At 52.7% G+C, this 13,388-nt stretch overlaps 1 protein-coding gene and 1 long non-coding RNA gene across 3 annotated transcripts in view; one reads left to right on the plus strand and one right to left on the minus strand.

The window, feature by feature from the left end:
• Positions 1 to 13,388, plus strand: part of LOC135276810 (uncharacterized) — a 44,656-nt gene that overhangs the window by 25,352 nt on the left and 5,916 nt on the right. The window lies entirely within an intron of this gene.
• Positions 1 to 13,388, minus strand: part of ATCAY (ATCAY kinesin light chain interacting caytaxin) — a 46,047-nt gene that overhangs the window by 17,104 nt on the left and 15,555 nt on the right. For both annotated transcript variants that reach the window (XM_064382079.1, XM_064382080.1), the window contains 4 exons: positions 5,464 to 5,522; positions 3,719 to 3,940; positions 1,469 to 1,654; positions 1,045 to 1,147 (listed from right to left, as the gene is read on the minus strand). In XM_064382079.1, the coding sequence (XP_064238149.1) occupies positions 1,045 to 1,147; positions 1,469 to 1,654; positions 3,719 to 3,940; positions 5,464 to 5,522 (570 nt within the window). The remainder of the gene's footprint in view (positions 1 to 1,044; positions 1,148 to 1,468; positions 1,655 to 3,718; positions 3,941 to 5,463; positions 5,523 to 13,388) is intronic.

Genomic DNA, 13,388 nt, shown 5'->3' on the forward strand with positions numbered 1-13,388 from the left:
TAAGCAGTCATCCTACCCTGGCCCGTCCTGCGGGTCCTTACCCGTAGAATGGGAGGCAATAGTATCTACCCCATAGGGTTTTGGTCAGGGTGGGGTGTGATAGCAGATGGGAAGCACTAAGCTTGTAGAGTAAGTGCTCAATAAATGATAGACAAGAGGAACCGACGGAGGAAGGGGAGAAAGGAAGAGACAGGAAGGGGAGAAGGAAGAGGAGGAGGAGAGGGAGGAAGGGAGGGGGAGGAGGAGAGGGAGGGAGGGGAGGGGGAGGAGGAGAGGGAGGAAGGGGAGAAGGAAGAGGAGGAAGAGAGGGAGGAGGGGGAGAAGGAAGAGGAGGAGGAGAGGGAGGAAGGGGGGGAGGAAGAGAGGGAGGGAGGGGGAAGGAAGAGAAGGAGGAGAGGGAGGGAGGGGAGAAGGAAGAGGAGGAGGAGAGGGAGGGAGGGGAGAAGGAAGAGAAGGAGGAGAGGGAGGGAGGGGAAGGGGAGGAGGAGAGGGAGGAAGGGGAGAAGGAAGAGGAGGACGAGAGGGAGGAAGGAGAGAAGGAAGAGGAGAAGAGGGAGGAGGGGAGGGGAAGGAGGAGGGGGGAGGGAGGAGGGGAGGGGGAGGAGGAGAAAGTGGAGAAGAGGAAGGGGGGAGGAAGGGGAGGAGCGGGGAGGAGGAGAGGGAAGGAGGAGGATTGGGAGGAGGAAGGTGAAGGGGAGGAGGAGGAAGGGCAAGGGAAGGGAGGAAAAGGAGGTGGAGGAAGGGGAAGGGGAGGAAGCCGGGAGGAGGGGGAAGAGTAGGAGGAGGGGGAGGGTGAGGAAGTGGGGGGAGGAGGAGGAAGAGGAGGAGGAGGAGGAGGAAGGGGAGAACAGGTGGCCCAGAAGGAAGGCCACTGTGAGCCTGGGGCCAGCAGGGACAGGTCCAGGTCTGTGGCCGCCACGCCCTTCCCTGGTGCCAGGCAGGCTTCCCGGAGCCACACACGGTGCAGTCCTTGCAGCCTGGTGCCCCTGTGTCCGGGAGGCGTCAGGACTGGCCCGGGGCTGCCCGGCGCGGGCGGACACTCACAGGAAGAGGTTCTCCATGATGTAGTGGTAGTCGGGGAGGCTGCTGTCCGGGAGGAAGCAGGCCGCGAAGACGATGATGGCGTTGAGGCCTTCGCCGTAGTACCCTGCGGGGAGGTGGCCGGTCGGCAACGTCGGACTCCTCCCCCAGCCCTGAGCCACGTCGCACGTGCCACCAACCACGTCCCGGTGCCCGCGTGCTGTGGAGGGTGTGGCTTTGAGCCACAGCAGCCAGCGGCCCCTTCGGTGGGGAGCGACAGCGACCATCAGGGACCCCCACCCCCGCCTGCCCGGCCATGCACGCCTTGCCCACAGCGCGTCCGCCCCAAGCGGGTTGATGGCTTAACATCCCCGTGCATGAGATGAAGAGACCAAGACGCAGAGAGGGGCACTGCCGAGCCTCCTGCCGCCGCGCGGGCCGGTCTCACCTCCGTGGGTGACCACCTTCATGTAAGGCCGGATCATGTGCAGGTCTATGCGGTGCTCCTGCTCCCCGATAATCACCGTCCGCCACAGGCGCCCGTTGGCGGCACTGCCGTCCTCCGTCGCGCCGTCCCCAAAGAGATCCGCGCTGTCCCCGGGCATGTTCTTGGCGGTGGCCACGGGGGTGTCATCTAGAAGCAGGCCGGGGACAGCCACATGGACGGCCGAGTGCAGATAGCTCCCGCCCTCCCGCTCAGCCTTCCTTCCCCTCTCCCGGCTCCCTGGCTGCCCGGGCCCACATGTCCTTCGCTCCTCCGCACCTGGCTGCCCTGCTGACCCATTTCCTCTCCTATTCCCTCTTCAAGGCCTGGCTCACATGCTGCCTCCTCCTCTGCTATGTTGATCCATAGCGGAATAGGAGGGGTGTCAGGAGGAGGGGCCATCTGCCATTCGACCCTGCAACTTTTTTTTGAGACACGGTCTCCGTCTGTCACCCAGGCTGGAACGCAGTGGTGCTGTCTCAGCTCACTGCATCCTCCACCTCCTGGGTTCCAGCAATTCTCCTGCCTCAGCCTCCCAAGTAGCTGAGACTACAGTCGTGTGCCACCACACCCAGCTAATTTTTGTACTTTTAGTAGAGACAGAGCTTCACCATGTTGGCCAGGCTGGTCTCGAACTCTTGACCTCAGGTGATCTGCCTGCCTCCCAAAGTACTGGGATTACAGGTGTGAGCCACCGTGCCTGGCCTTTTGTGGTCTTTCTGATTACCTGTGTGTGCAGATAGGGACCAGAACTGTCTCTCTTTTTTTTTTTTTTTTTTTTTTTTTGAGATGGAGTTTCGCTCTTTCGCCCAAGCTGGAGTGCAATGGTGCAGTCTTGGCTCACTGCACCCTCCGCCTTCTGGTTTCAAGCGATTCTGCTGCCTCAGCCTCCCAAGTAGCTGTGATTACAGGCACCCGCCACCACGCCCAGCTAATTTTTGCATTTTTAGTAGAGACGGGGTTTCAGCATGTTGGCCACGCTGGTCTCCATCTCCTGACCTCGTGATCCGCCCACCTCGGCCTCCCAAAGTGCTGGGATTACAGGGGTGAACCACCACGCCTGGCCTGACTGTCTCTTCTTATTATAGCCCTGCCATATCCCCTACACCTGAATCAGGACGTGCCCAGAAGCAAATGCTCTAAAAGTATTTGTTGCATACATTGAAGGCAGCTCGCCGGGGTCTTGGTTGCCTTTGAGAGTCTGATGAAAGCCACGTTCCACAGGAAAATTCACAAGCTCACAAGAAATATGTGTATCGAATTGCAGGGGCAGGCTCACAGCTGTGATCCCAGCACTTTGGGAGGCCGGGGCGGGTGGGTCACTTGAAGCCAGGAGTTTGAGACCAGCCTGGGCTACATGGGGAAACCTCGTCTCTACTAAAAATAGAAACATTAGCCAGCTATGGTGGTGCACGCCTGTAATCCCAGCTCCTTGGGAGGCTGAGGCAGGAGAACTGCTTGAACCCGGGAGGTGGAGGATGCAGTGAGCCGAGATAGCGCCATTGCACTCCAGCCTGGGCAACAGAGGGAGACCCTGTCTCAAAAACAAAAAAAGTTGCAGGGGTGAATGGCGGATGGACCCGCCCCCGGCACCCCTCCTATTCTGCTATCGACCAACAGAACTTAGTCCTTCTGTCTAACTGTATGTTGATACCCGTTCACCAACCTCCCTCTCTCTTTTTTTTTTGAGACGGGAGTCTCGCTCTGTAGCCCAGGCTTGAGTGCAGTGGCTCAATCTTGGACCACGGCAACCTCCAACTCCCGGGTCCCAGTTCAAGTGATTCTCCCGCCTCTGCCTCCTGAGTAGCTGGGATTACAGGCGCCCGCCACCACGCCCAGCTACTTTTTGTATTTTTAGTAGAGACGGGGTTTCACCATGTTGGCCAGTCTGCTCTTGAACTCCTGACCTGTTGATCCGCCTGCTTCAGCCTCCCAAAGTGCTGGGATCACAGATGTGAGCCACCGTGCCTGGCCTTGACCTCTCTCTCTTTTTTTTTTACTTTTATTTTTGACACAGGGTCTCACTCTGGTGTCCATGTTGGAGTGCAGTGGTGCAATCACATCTCAGTGCAGCCTTGACCTCCTGCGCTCAAGGCTAGACAGCTTAGAGCCCCGGCCCCGCCTGTGACTCTCTGAGCCTTTGAGAATCTAGAGACGGAAAGCCAGGGGGGTGCGGGGGAGTCCAGCAGTTGCCAGAGAGACCCCGCACTTTACCTTCCCACTCCAGTTCATTGCCATTCCCCAGGAACTCCAGGGAGTCGGTCTCATCGGGGGTCTCGATGTCATCCACGTTAATATCCAGGTCATCGGGGGTATCCAGGAAGTCATCGGACAGCAGGGACCCCTCGCTCTGATCCAGGGAAATGTTGATCTCTGGCGCCACCAGCGTCTTCCTCTTACGATGCGCTCCGTTGAAGTTTAGCGTGCTGGGAGGTGCTGCGGGGAAGCGGGATAAGCAGAGACAATCCTTGCTTCCTCTCTCTTACCTCCTCCCCAGTTTCCTACGTGGTGGAAGCTGTTTTATTGCACAGGAAGAGGGAGGAGGGGGTAGGCTCCCTCCTGTGTGCGTGCCATCGTCCGGGGCTGGTAAGCAGACGTCAGTTCCTGACAGCGGTGGATGTTATAACCGCTGTCCTGTGGGTGGGGGCGGGGCATCTGCCTCAGAGATTAGGGCTGGATGCTTGGACAGTAGGCAGACCTGGGTTCAAAGCTTGGCTTTGGGCTGGGTGCGGTGGCTCAGGCCTGTCATCCCAGCACTTTGGGAGGCCGAGGTGGGCAGATCACCAGAGGTCAGGAGTTTGAGACCAGCCCGGCCAACATGTCAAAATGCCATGTCTACTAAAAATACAAAAATGAGCCGGGTGTGTTGGTGAGCACCTGTAATCCCAGCTACTCAGGAGGCTGAGGCAGGAGAATGGCTTGAACCTGGGACATTTAGGTTGCAGTGAGCCGAGATCGTGCCACCGCACTCCAGCCTGGGCTACAGAGCAAGATTCCGTCTTAAAAAAAAAAAAGCAAAACTCCATCTCAAAACGTAAATAAACAAATTCATAAGTGAGAAGAGACACATCTCTTGTGCAGACAAATTGCGAAGTCAGTGCGTCCTCTTCCAGGCTGTCTCTGACTCTCACCCTCCTGTCTCCTCCCGCGAGGATCCTGTGAGGACGTCAGGCCCCCTGGAGAATGTAGGATCCGGGATAGTCTCCTATTTTAGAGTTCTCCAGGGAAACAAATCCAATAGGGTGTGTGGGGTGTGTGTATGTGTGTGTGTGTATGTGTGTGTGTGTGTGTGTGTGTGTGTGTATGTGTATATTTTTTCTGTATATATGGAAGAAAAAGGAAGAAATTTATTTTAAGGAATTAGCTCATGCGATCACAGAGACTGACAAGTTCTATATCTGCAGGGCAGGCCAGCGGGTGGGATGCTGAGGGAGGGGCTGATGTTGCCAGTGTGTCTGCAGGCAGAATTGTCTGCCTGGGGGAACCTCAGTCCTCTCTTAAAACCTTCAACTGATTAGATGAGGCCCACCCACATCACAGACAGCTGCCTGTTTAAAGTCCACAACATTTTTTTATTTTTATTTTTTGATGGAATCTTGCCCTGTCACCCAGGCTGGAGTGCAGTGGTGTAATCTCAGCCCACTGCAACCTCCACCTTCTGGGCTCAAGCAATTCTCCTGCCTCAGCCTCCCAAGTAGCTGGGATTACAGGCATGTGCCATCATTCCCAGCTATTTTCTTTGTATTTGTAGTAGAGATGGGGTTTCACTGTGTTGGCCAGGATGGTCTCCATCTCCTGACCTCGTGATCTGCCCGCCTCGGCCTCCCTAAGTGCTAGGATTACAAGCGTGAGCCACCACGCCGGGCCAGCCTCTGACATTTCTAGTTATAGCCCCAGGCAGGGCTGAAACCCAGAAACAGTGGGCCCGTTTCTGCCCTTCTGTGGACAGGGAAACTTACAGGATGTGTCTTCCACGGGGCTGCCAAGCAGTTCCACCCCCGTCTCTTCTGGGAGCGGCCTGCGGACCCATCCAGGAATGGGCATCAGTCGCCGGGCACCGGAGATTCAGCCAGAAGAGCGTGGAGTGACCCAGATAGGTCCGGCCAGGCCAGTCAGTCAAGACGGTAACAAAAGGAAAACACATTTAGTTCCGGAGAATCACTGGACCCACATATATCCATTTTTCTGGAGACAGGACTTCAGTCTGTCATCCAGGCCGGAGTGCAGTGTCGTGATCATGTAATCCCTCCACCTCCTGGACCCAAGAGACCCTCCTGCCTCCGCCTCCTGGGTAGCTGGGATTACAGGTGCACACCACCAGGGCTGGCTAATTTTTGTAGTTTTCTGTAGAGATGGGGTCATGCTATGTTGCCCTGGCTGCTCTTGAACTCCTGGGGTCACTGTCTCCCCACCTTGGCCTCCCAAAGTGCTGGGATTACAGGCGTGAGCCACCACGCTCGGTATGTTTTTTCTTTTTTTTTTTTTGAGACGGAGTCTCGCTCTGTCGCCCAGACTGGAGTGCAGTGGTGCGATCTCGGCTCACTGCAACCTCCGCCTCCTGGCTTCAAGCGATTCTCCTACCTCAGCCTCCCGAGTAGCTGAGATTGCAGGCACACGCCACCACGCCTGACTAATTTTTTTTTTTTTTTGAGACGGAGTTTCGCTCTTGTTACCCAGGCTGGAGTGCAATGGCGCGATCTCGGCTCACTGCAACCTCCGCCTCCTGGGTTCAGGCAATTCTCCTGCCTCAGCCTCCTGAGTAGCTGGGACTACAGGCACGCGCCACCATGCCCAGCTAATTTTTTGTATTTTTAGTAGAGGCGGGGTTTCACCATGTTGACCAGGATGGTCTCGATCTCTTGACCTCGTGATCCACCCGCCTCGGCCTCCCAAAGTGCTGGGATTACAGGCGTGAGCCACCGCGCCCAGCACGCCTGACTAATTTTAGGAGAGACAGGGTTTCACCATGTTGGCCAGGCTGGTCTTGAACTCCTGAGCTCATGCAATCCGCCTGCCTCGGCCTCCCAAAGTGCTGGGATTACAGGCGTGGGCCACCGAGCCCCGCCTGTGTTTTCTTTAACAGAGGAAAGAAACCACAATGCATCGGGGCTGAAGGGCTCCTTTTAGAGCATCAAATTAATATTAAGCCTTGTGGAGATTTTTGGATGTCTCGGTAAGAATGAAGGTTTTCCCCAGCATCACATGACTTCCGAAACTTTGAAATATGTTAATGAGTTGAATTCTCCCTAGGGCGACACTGCGGAATTTGATCTCTGATGAGTTTTTGACTCTTAAATGCAGCAAGAAGTATTTAAAAAAAATTAAAAATTAAATAAATAAATAGACCGGGCGTGGTGGCTCACGTCTGTAATCCCAGCACTTCGGGAGGCTGAGGTGGGTGGTTCATGAGATATAAGGAGTTTGAGATCAGCCTGGCCAACATGGCGAAACCCCATCTCTACTAAAAATACAAAAATTAGCTGGGTGTGGTGGCGGGCACCTGTAATCCGAGCTACACAGGAGGCTGAGGCAGGGGAATCGCTTGAACCTGGGGGCGGAGGCTGCGGTGAGCCGAGACTGTGCCATTGCATTCCAGCCTGAGCAACAGAGCAAGACTCTATCTCAAATAAAATGAAATAAAAAAACAAAAAACTAAATAACCTGAGTCAACCAGAAGAGATCTCTACAGTAAATGCTGGCACAGTTTGTGCAACCAGATAAATAAGGAAATACTGAATTATAACCCAAGATACAAAATAAATGCCTGTAACTCTATATGGATATAAATAAGTCATTGAACAAATAAATAGGAGAGAAGAGACACATTTTTTTGTGCAGAAGAATTGCAAATAATTTATGTACATATCTGCCCTCAGGGAAAAGAAGGATAACTGGATAACTCTCTGTAGGCTGTGTGTAGTGATGTCATTCTAAAAAACAGAGGATGGGCCGGACGTGGTGGCTCCTGCCTGTAATCCCAGTGCTTTGGGAGGTCGAGGCAGGTGGATCACTTGAGCCCAGGAGTTCCAGAGCAGCCTGGCCAACATAACGAAACCCCATCTCAACTAAAAATACAAAAATTAGCCAGGCGTGGTGGCACACGCCTGTAAACACAGCTACACTCGGGAGGCTGAGGCAGGAGAATCCCTTGAACCCGGGAGGCGGAGGTTGCAGTGAGCCGAGATCGCACCACTGCACTCCAGCCTTGGTGGCAGAGTGAGACTCCATCTCAAAAATAAATAAATAAAAAGAGAAAAAAAAGAGGACATTAGGAAAAACTAGGAAAATCTAAAACAGCGCGGACTTTGTTAACTAATGATGTATCGATACTGATTCATTAATGGTGACATATAAAATATACACAGCTGATATCAGATGTTAATTTTGGGAGAAATTAGGGACCGAGTCTACAGGAATTCTCTATACTAACCTTGCAACTTTTCCTTTCTTTTTTTTTTTGAGACAGAGCCTCATTCTGTTACCGAGGCTGGAGTGCAGTGGTGCGATCTCGGCTCACTGCAACCTCCACCTCCCAGGTTCAAGTGATTCTCATGTCTTAGCCTCCCGAGAGCCGGGACTACAGGCATGTATCACCACGCCTGGCTAATTTTCATATTTTTAGTAGATGGGGTTTTGTCATGTTGGCCAGGCTCGTCTCGAACTCCCGGCCTCACGTGATCCACCCTCCTCAGCCTCCCAAAGTGCTGGGATTACAGGTGAGAGCCATCGTGCTGAGCCTGGGACCACTTCTTAAAGCCACAGCCCGTGCTGCCCAAGTTTGATCCAGGTGTTCTGTGTCCTTGGCTGCCTGAGGAAATACTCCATTCCGGGCAGAACGTTTTGCATGGGGCTGCCAGAGGTGCTAGCGGCAGGGCGTGCTGACTCAGGAATGCCTGGCTACAGCTTAATTCATCTGTGTAATGCAGCACTCCTGGCTCAGCTGCAAGGCAAGCTGTTTAGACAGGAAGGGTGGTGGAGTGCACATTTCTTTCCTTTAAAAAAATGATTTATTGGCCAGGCGCGGTGGCTCAAGCCTGTAATCCCAGCACTTTGGGAGGCCGAGACGGGTGGATCACGAGGTCAAGAGATCGAGACCATCCCGGTCAACATGGTGAAACCCCGTCTCTACTAAAAATACAAAAAATTAGCTGGGCATGGTGGTGCGTGCCTGTAGTCCCAGCTACTCGGGAGGCTGAGGCAGGAGAATTGCCTGAACCCAGGAGGCGGAGGTTGCGGTGAGCCGAGATCGCGCCATTGCGCCTGGGTAACAAAAGTGAAACTCTGTCTCAAAAAAAATAATAATAATAAAAAAATAAAAGAAATGTCTTGAATAGGTAAAGGCTACACGGGAAGTAGATACGGGGGTTGACCTAATGGAATAGGATTTTCTCTCAGGGTGATGAAAATGTCTTCAAATTAGATAGAGGTGGGGTTGTGTAACATTACGAATGGACTCACTGCCACCGAACTGTGCACTTTAAAACAATAAATTCATGTTTTGTGAATTTCCCCTCAATTTTTATATTATTTTACTTTTTCTCGCTCTGTTGCCCAGGCTGGAGTGCAGTGGCACAATCTTGGCTCACTGCAACCTCTGCCTCCCAGGTTCAAGCACTTCTTCTGCCTCAACCTCCCAAGTAGCTGGGATTACAGGCACATGCCACCACGCCCAGCTAATTTTTGTATTTTTAGTAGAGACAGGGTTTCACCATGTTGACCAGGATGGTCTCGTTCTCTTGACTTCATGATCCTCCCAAAGTGCTGGGATTACAGGCATGAGCCACCATGCCCGGCCTTTTTTTTTTTTTTAAAGCAAGCTTTGGCTAGGCACAAGGTGGCCCATGGCTATAATCCCAGCACTTTGGGAAGCTGAGGTCGGAGGATCCCTTGAGCCCAGGAGTTTGAGATCGGTCTGGGCAACACAGTGAGACTCCACTTCTACAAAAAATAAAACTCCCGGCATGGTGGCTTGTGCCTGTAGTCCCAGCTATTTGGAGGCCAAGGTGGGAGGATCCGTTGAGCCCAGGAGGTGAAGGCTGCAGTGAGCTGTGATGGAGCCACTGCACTCCAGCCTGGGAGACAAAGAAAGGAATGAAGAATGAACTCATGCCCATTCACAAGGTTAATCCAAACCAGTGCTGCAAAATTGCAGGCTGATGACTGATGCTCCAAGGCTGGTTGTGTCCTGCCCACATAGCATTTAAAACACATTTTCCATTTGCTGTCAAAGAAATGTGATGCAAAAAGTCTAGACTTCTGACTGGGCTCAGTGGCTCGCCCCTGTAATCCCAGCACTTTGCGAGGCCTCGGCGGGCAGATCACCAGAGGTCAGGAGTTCAAGACCAGCCGGGCCAACATGGTGAAACCCCATCTTTACTAAAAATACTCACAAAAAAGAGTTAGCTGGATGTGGTGGCTCATGCCTGTTAGCTACTTGGGAGGCCGAAGTGGGGCAGATAACCTGAGGTCAGGAGTTCAAGACTAGCCTAGCCAATGTGGCAAAACCCCATCTCTACCAAAAATACAAAAATTAGCCGGGCGTGGTGGTGCATGTCTGTAACCCCAGCTACTCGGGAGGCTGAGGCAGGAGAATTGCTTGAACCTGGGAGGTGGAGGTTGCAGTGAGCTGAGATCAAGCCACTGCACTCCAGCCTGGGCAACAGCGCGAGACTCCATCTCAAAAAAAAAAAAAGTCTGGATATCTATGATTTCTTGAATCAGAAGACCTCTCCTTCCAAACTGATACCGATCAGCAGGAAGTGTCCTCCGATGCCCTCCTGGGTGTTAGAATTTCCCTCTAGCTCCTTCTTTGCCTATCAGCACCCACCGGCGTCTGAGTCTACGATTCCTGCTGTTGTAGAATCTTCTAGAATCATAACTTACACCATGGACAGAGTATCCACTGGGATGTTCACAGCATAATCCTACTTATTTCTCACAGCAACCCTTTGAGGCAGGTAGAAGCCCATTTCACAGAGGAGGAAATAGGCTGGGCCAGCGGCCGCTGCCCAAGGTGGCAGAGCTGAGAGATTCTGTCCATGCCAGCCTATGCCAGCCTGGGGTGCTTGGTCACTGCCCTCTACTGCCCCTTGTGCCCAGTTGGACACACACAAACCCCAGTGGGGACTTAAAAAAAAAAAGGCACAGTGGCTCAAGCCTGTAATCCCAGCACTTTGGGAGGCCGAGGTGGGCAGATCACCTGAGGTCAAGAGTTCGAGACCAGCCTGGCCAACATGGTGAAGCCCCATCTCTACTAAAAATACAAAAATTAGCCAGGCATGGTGGTGAGCGTCTGTAGTCCCAGCTACTCAGGAGACTGAGGCAGGAGAATCACTTGAAACTGGGAGGCAGAGGTTGCAGTGAGCCGAGATTGCGCCCCTGCACTCCAGCCTGGGCGACAGAGCGAGACACTATCTCAAAACAAGAAAAAGTAAAATGGGACGAGCTCCCCTACCTACTTTTCATTCATTTAACAAATACAGCCACATGCCACATGGCAAGGAGGCTAGGTTCTGAGAGATGGCTCATTCGGTGATTTTGTTGTGTGAACATCTTAGAATGTACATACACAAATCTTCGTGGCATAGCTCACTGTACACCTAGGTGGAACGCCGTATCTGTACCCTAGTGTTTCTAGGCTACAAACCTGCCCAGCACGAGACCGCACCAATCCCTGTAGGCGATTGTAACACAATGCAATTTGTGTGTCTATGCATATCTAAACAGAAAAGGAACAGTAAAAATATGGTATAAAAAGTAAAAAAAAAAAGTGCTGCTGGGCACGATAGCTCACGTCTGTCATGCCAGCAGCTTGGGAAGCTGAGGTGCGCGGATCACCTGAGGTCAGGGGTTCGATACCAGCCTGGCCAACGTGGCAAAACCCCGCCTCTACTAAAAATACAAAAACTGGCTGGGCATGGTGGTCCGTGTCTGTAACCTCAGCTACTCAGGAGGCTGAGGCAGTAGAATCACTTGAACTCAGGAGTCACGGGTTGCCGTGAGCTGAGGTCGCGCCATTGCACTCCAGCCTGGGCGACAGAGCAAGACTCCATCTCAAAAACGAAAACCAAACTGCAGTGTCAGCTCTTACCTGACACTTGCCAGCCCGCCCTGTGGATTTTGGACTTGCTGGTTCCCAGGATTGTGCAAGCCAATTCCTGGCACAAAACCGTGTATGTACAGGAAGGCAGTAAACAAGTGAACAAGGCAGACGGCGATGCTTGCGGCAAAGAAAATGCATGAAATAAAGGAGGGGAGGAGACAATTCACTGGGGTGGTCAGGGAAGGCTTCATTGAGGAGGTGGCTTTTTTTTTTTTTTTTTTTTCCGAGACAGGATCTTGCCCTGTTGCCCAGGCTGGAGCACAGCGGTACAATCATATCTCACCATAGCCTCAAATGCCTGGACTCAGGGATCCTCCCGTCTCAGCCTTCTGAGTAGCTGGACGGTTGGTGTGCACCACCACACTTGGCTAATTTTAAAATCTGTTGTAGAGACAGGGTTTCACTATGGTGGCTAGGCTGGTCTGGAACTTCAAGCTTCAAGCAGTTCTCCTGCCTCAGCCTCCCAAAGTGCTGGGATTACAGGTGTAAACCACCACACTTAGTTAATTTTTCAGTTTTTTCTTTGGAGACATAGGGTCTTGCCATGTTGCCCAGGCTGGTCTCAAACCCTTGCGCTCAAGTGATCCTCCTACCTCAGCCTGAAGAGTAGCTGGAACCACCAGCACACCCACTACGCCCAGCTAATTTTTTTTTTTTTCTGGAGATTGGGTCTCGCAGTCTGTCTTGAACTTCTGGGCTCAAGTGATCCTCCCACCTCAGCCTCCCAAAGTGCTGGGATTACAGGCGTGAGCCACTGTGACTGTCTGGAAGTGACTTTTTTTTTGGGACAGAGTATCGCTCTGTCACCCAGGCTGGAGTTGCAATGGTGCAATCTTGGCTCACTGCAACCTCTGCCTCCTGGGTTCAAGCGATTCTCCTGCCTCAGCCTCCTGAGTAGCTGGGATTACAGGCGCGTGCCACCACACCCAGCTAATGTTTGTATTTTTCGTAGAGACTCAGTTTCACCATGTTGGCCGGGATGGTCTCGAACTCCCGACCTCAGGTCACCTACCCGCCTAGGACTCCCAAAGTGCTGGGATTACAGATGTGAGCCACCACACCCGGCCCCAAAGGCTGACTTTTGATATAAAAGGAGCAAAATGTTAACAATTGTATTATCCCACTATGGGTGTGCAGATAGTCCTTAAATCATTCTTGGAATTTTTTTCCAAGTCTGGAAGTGTATCAACATAGGCCAGGCACAGTGGCTCATGCCTGTAATCCCAGCATTTTTGGAGGCCGAGGTGGGAGGATCATTTGAACCCAGGAGTTTGAGATCAGCTTGAGCAATCCAGTGAGACCCCATCTCTACAGAAAATAAAAAATTAGCTGCTGCTGGTGGTATATGCCTGTGGTCCCAGATATTCAGGAGGCTCCGGGGGAGGATCTCCAGAGCCTGGGACGTGGAGAGGCTGCAGTGAGCTATGATTGCACCACTGCACTCCAGCCTGGGTGACACAGCAAGACCCTGTACCCCCCAAAAAAAGAAAATTAATCAAAATTAAAAGTTACAAGCGGCCAGGCATGGTGGCTCATGCCTGTAATTCCAGTAGTTTGGGAGGCTGAGGCAGGTGAATCACTTGAGGTCAGGAGTTCGAGACCAGAGTGGCCAATATGGTGAAACTCCATCTCTGTTAAAAATACAAAAATTGGTCAGGCATGGTGGTGGGCGCCTGTAATCCCTGCTACTCGGGAGGCTGAGGCAGGAGAATCGCTTGAACCCGGGAGGTGGAGACTGCAGTGTGCCGAGATCATGCCCCTGCACTGCAGCCTGGGCAACAG

The sequence above is a fragment of the Aotus nancymaae genome, unplaced genomic scaffold (assembly GCF_030222135.1).
Source record: "Aotus nancymaae isolate 86718 unplaced genomic scaffold, 86718_ANA_hifiasm-v0.15.2.pri h1tg000028l, whole genome shotgun sequence".
In the NCBI taxonomy this organism is placed as follows: Eukaryota; Metazoa; Chordata; class Mammalia; order Primates; family Aotidae; genus Aotus; species Aotus nancymaae.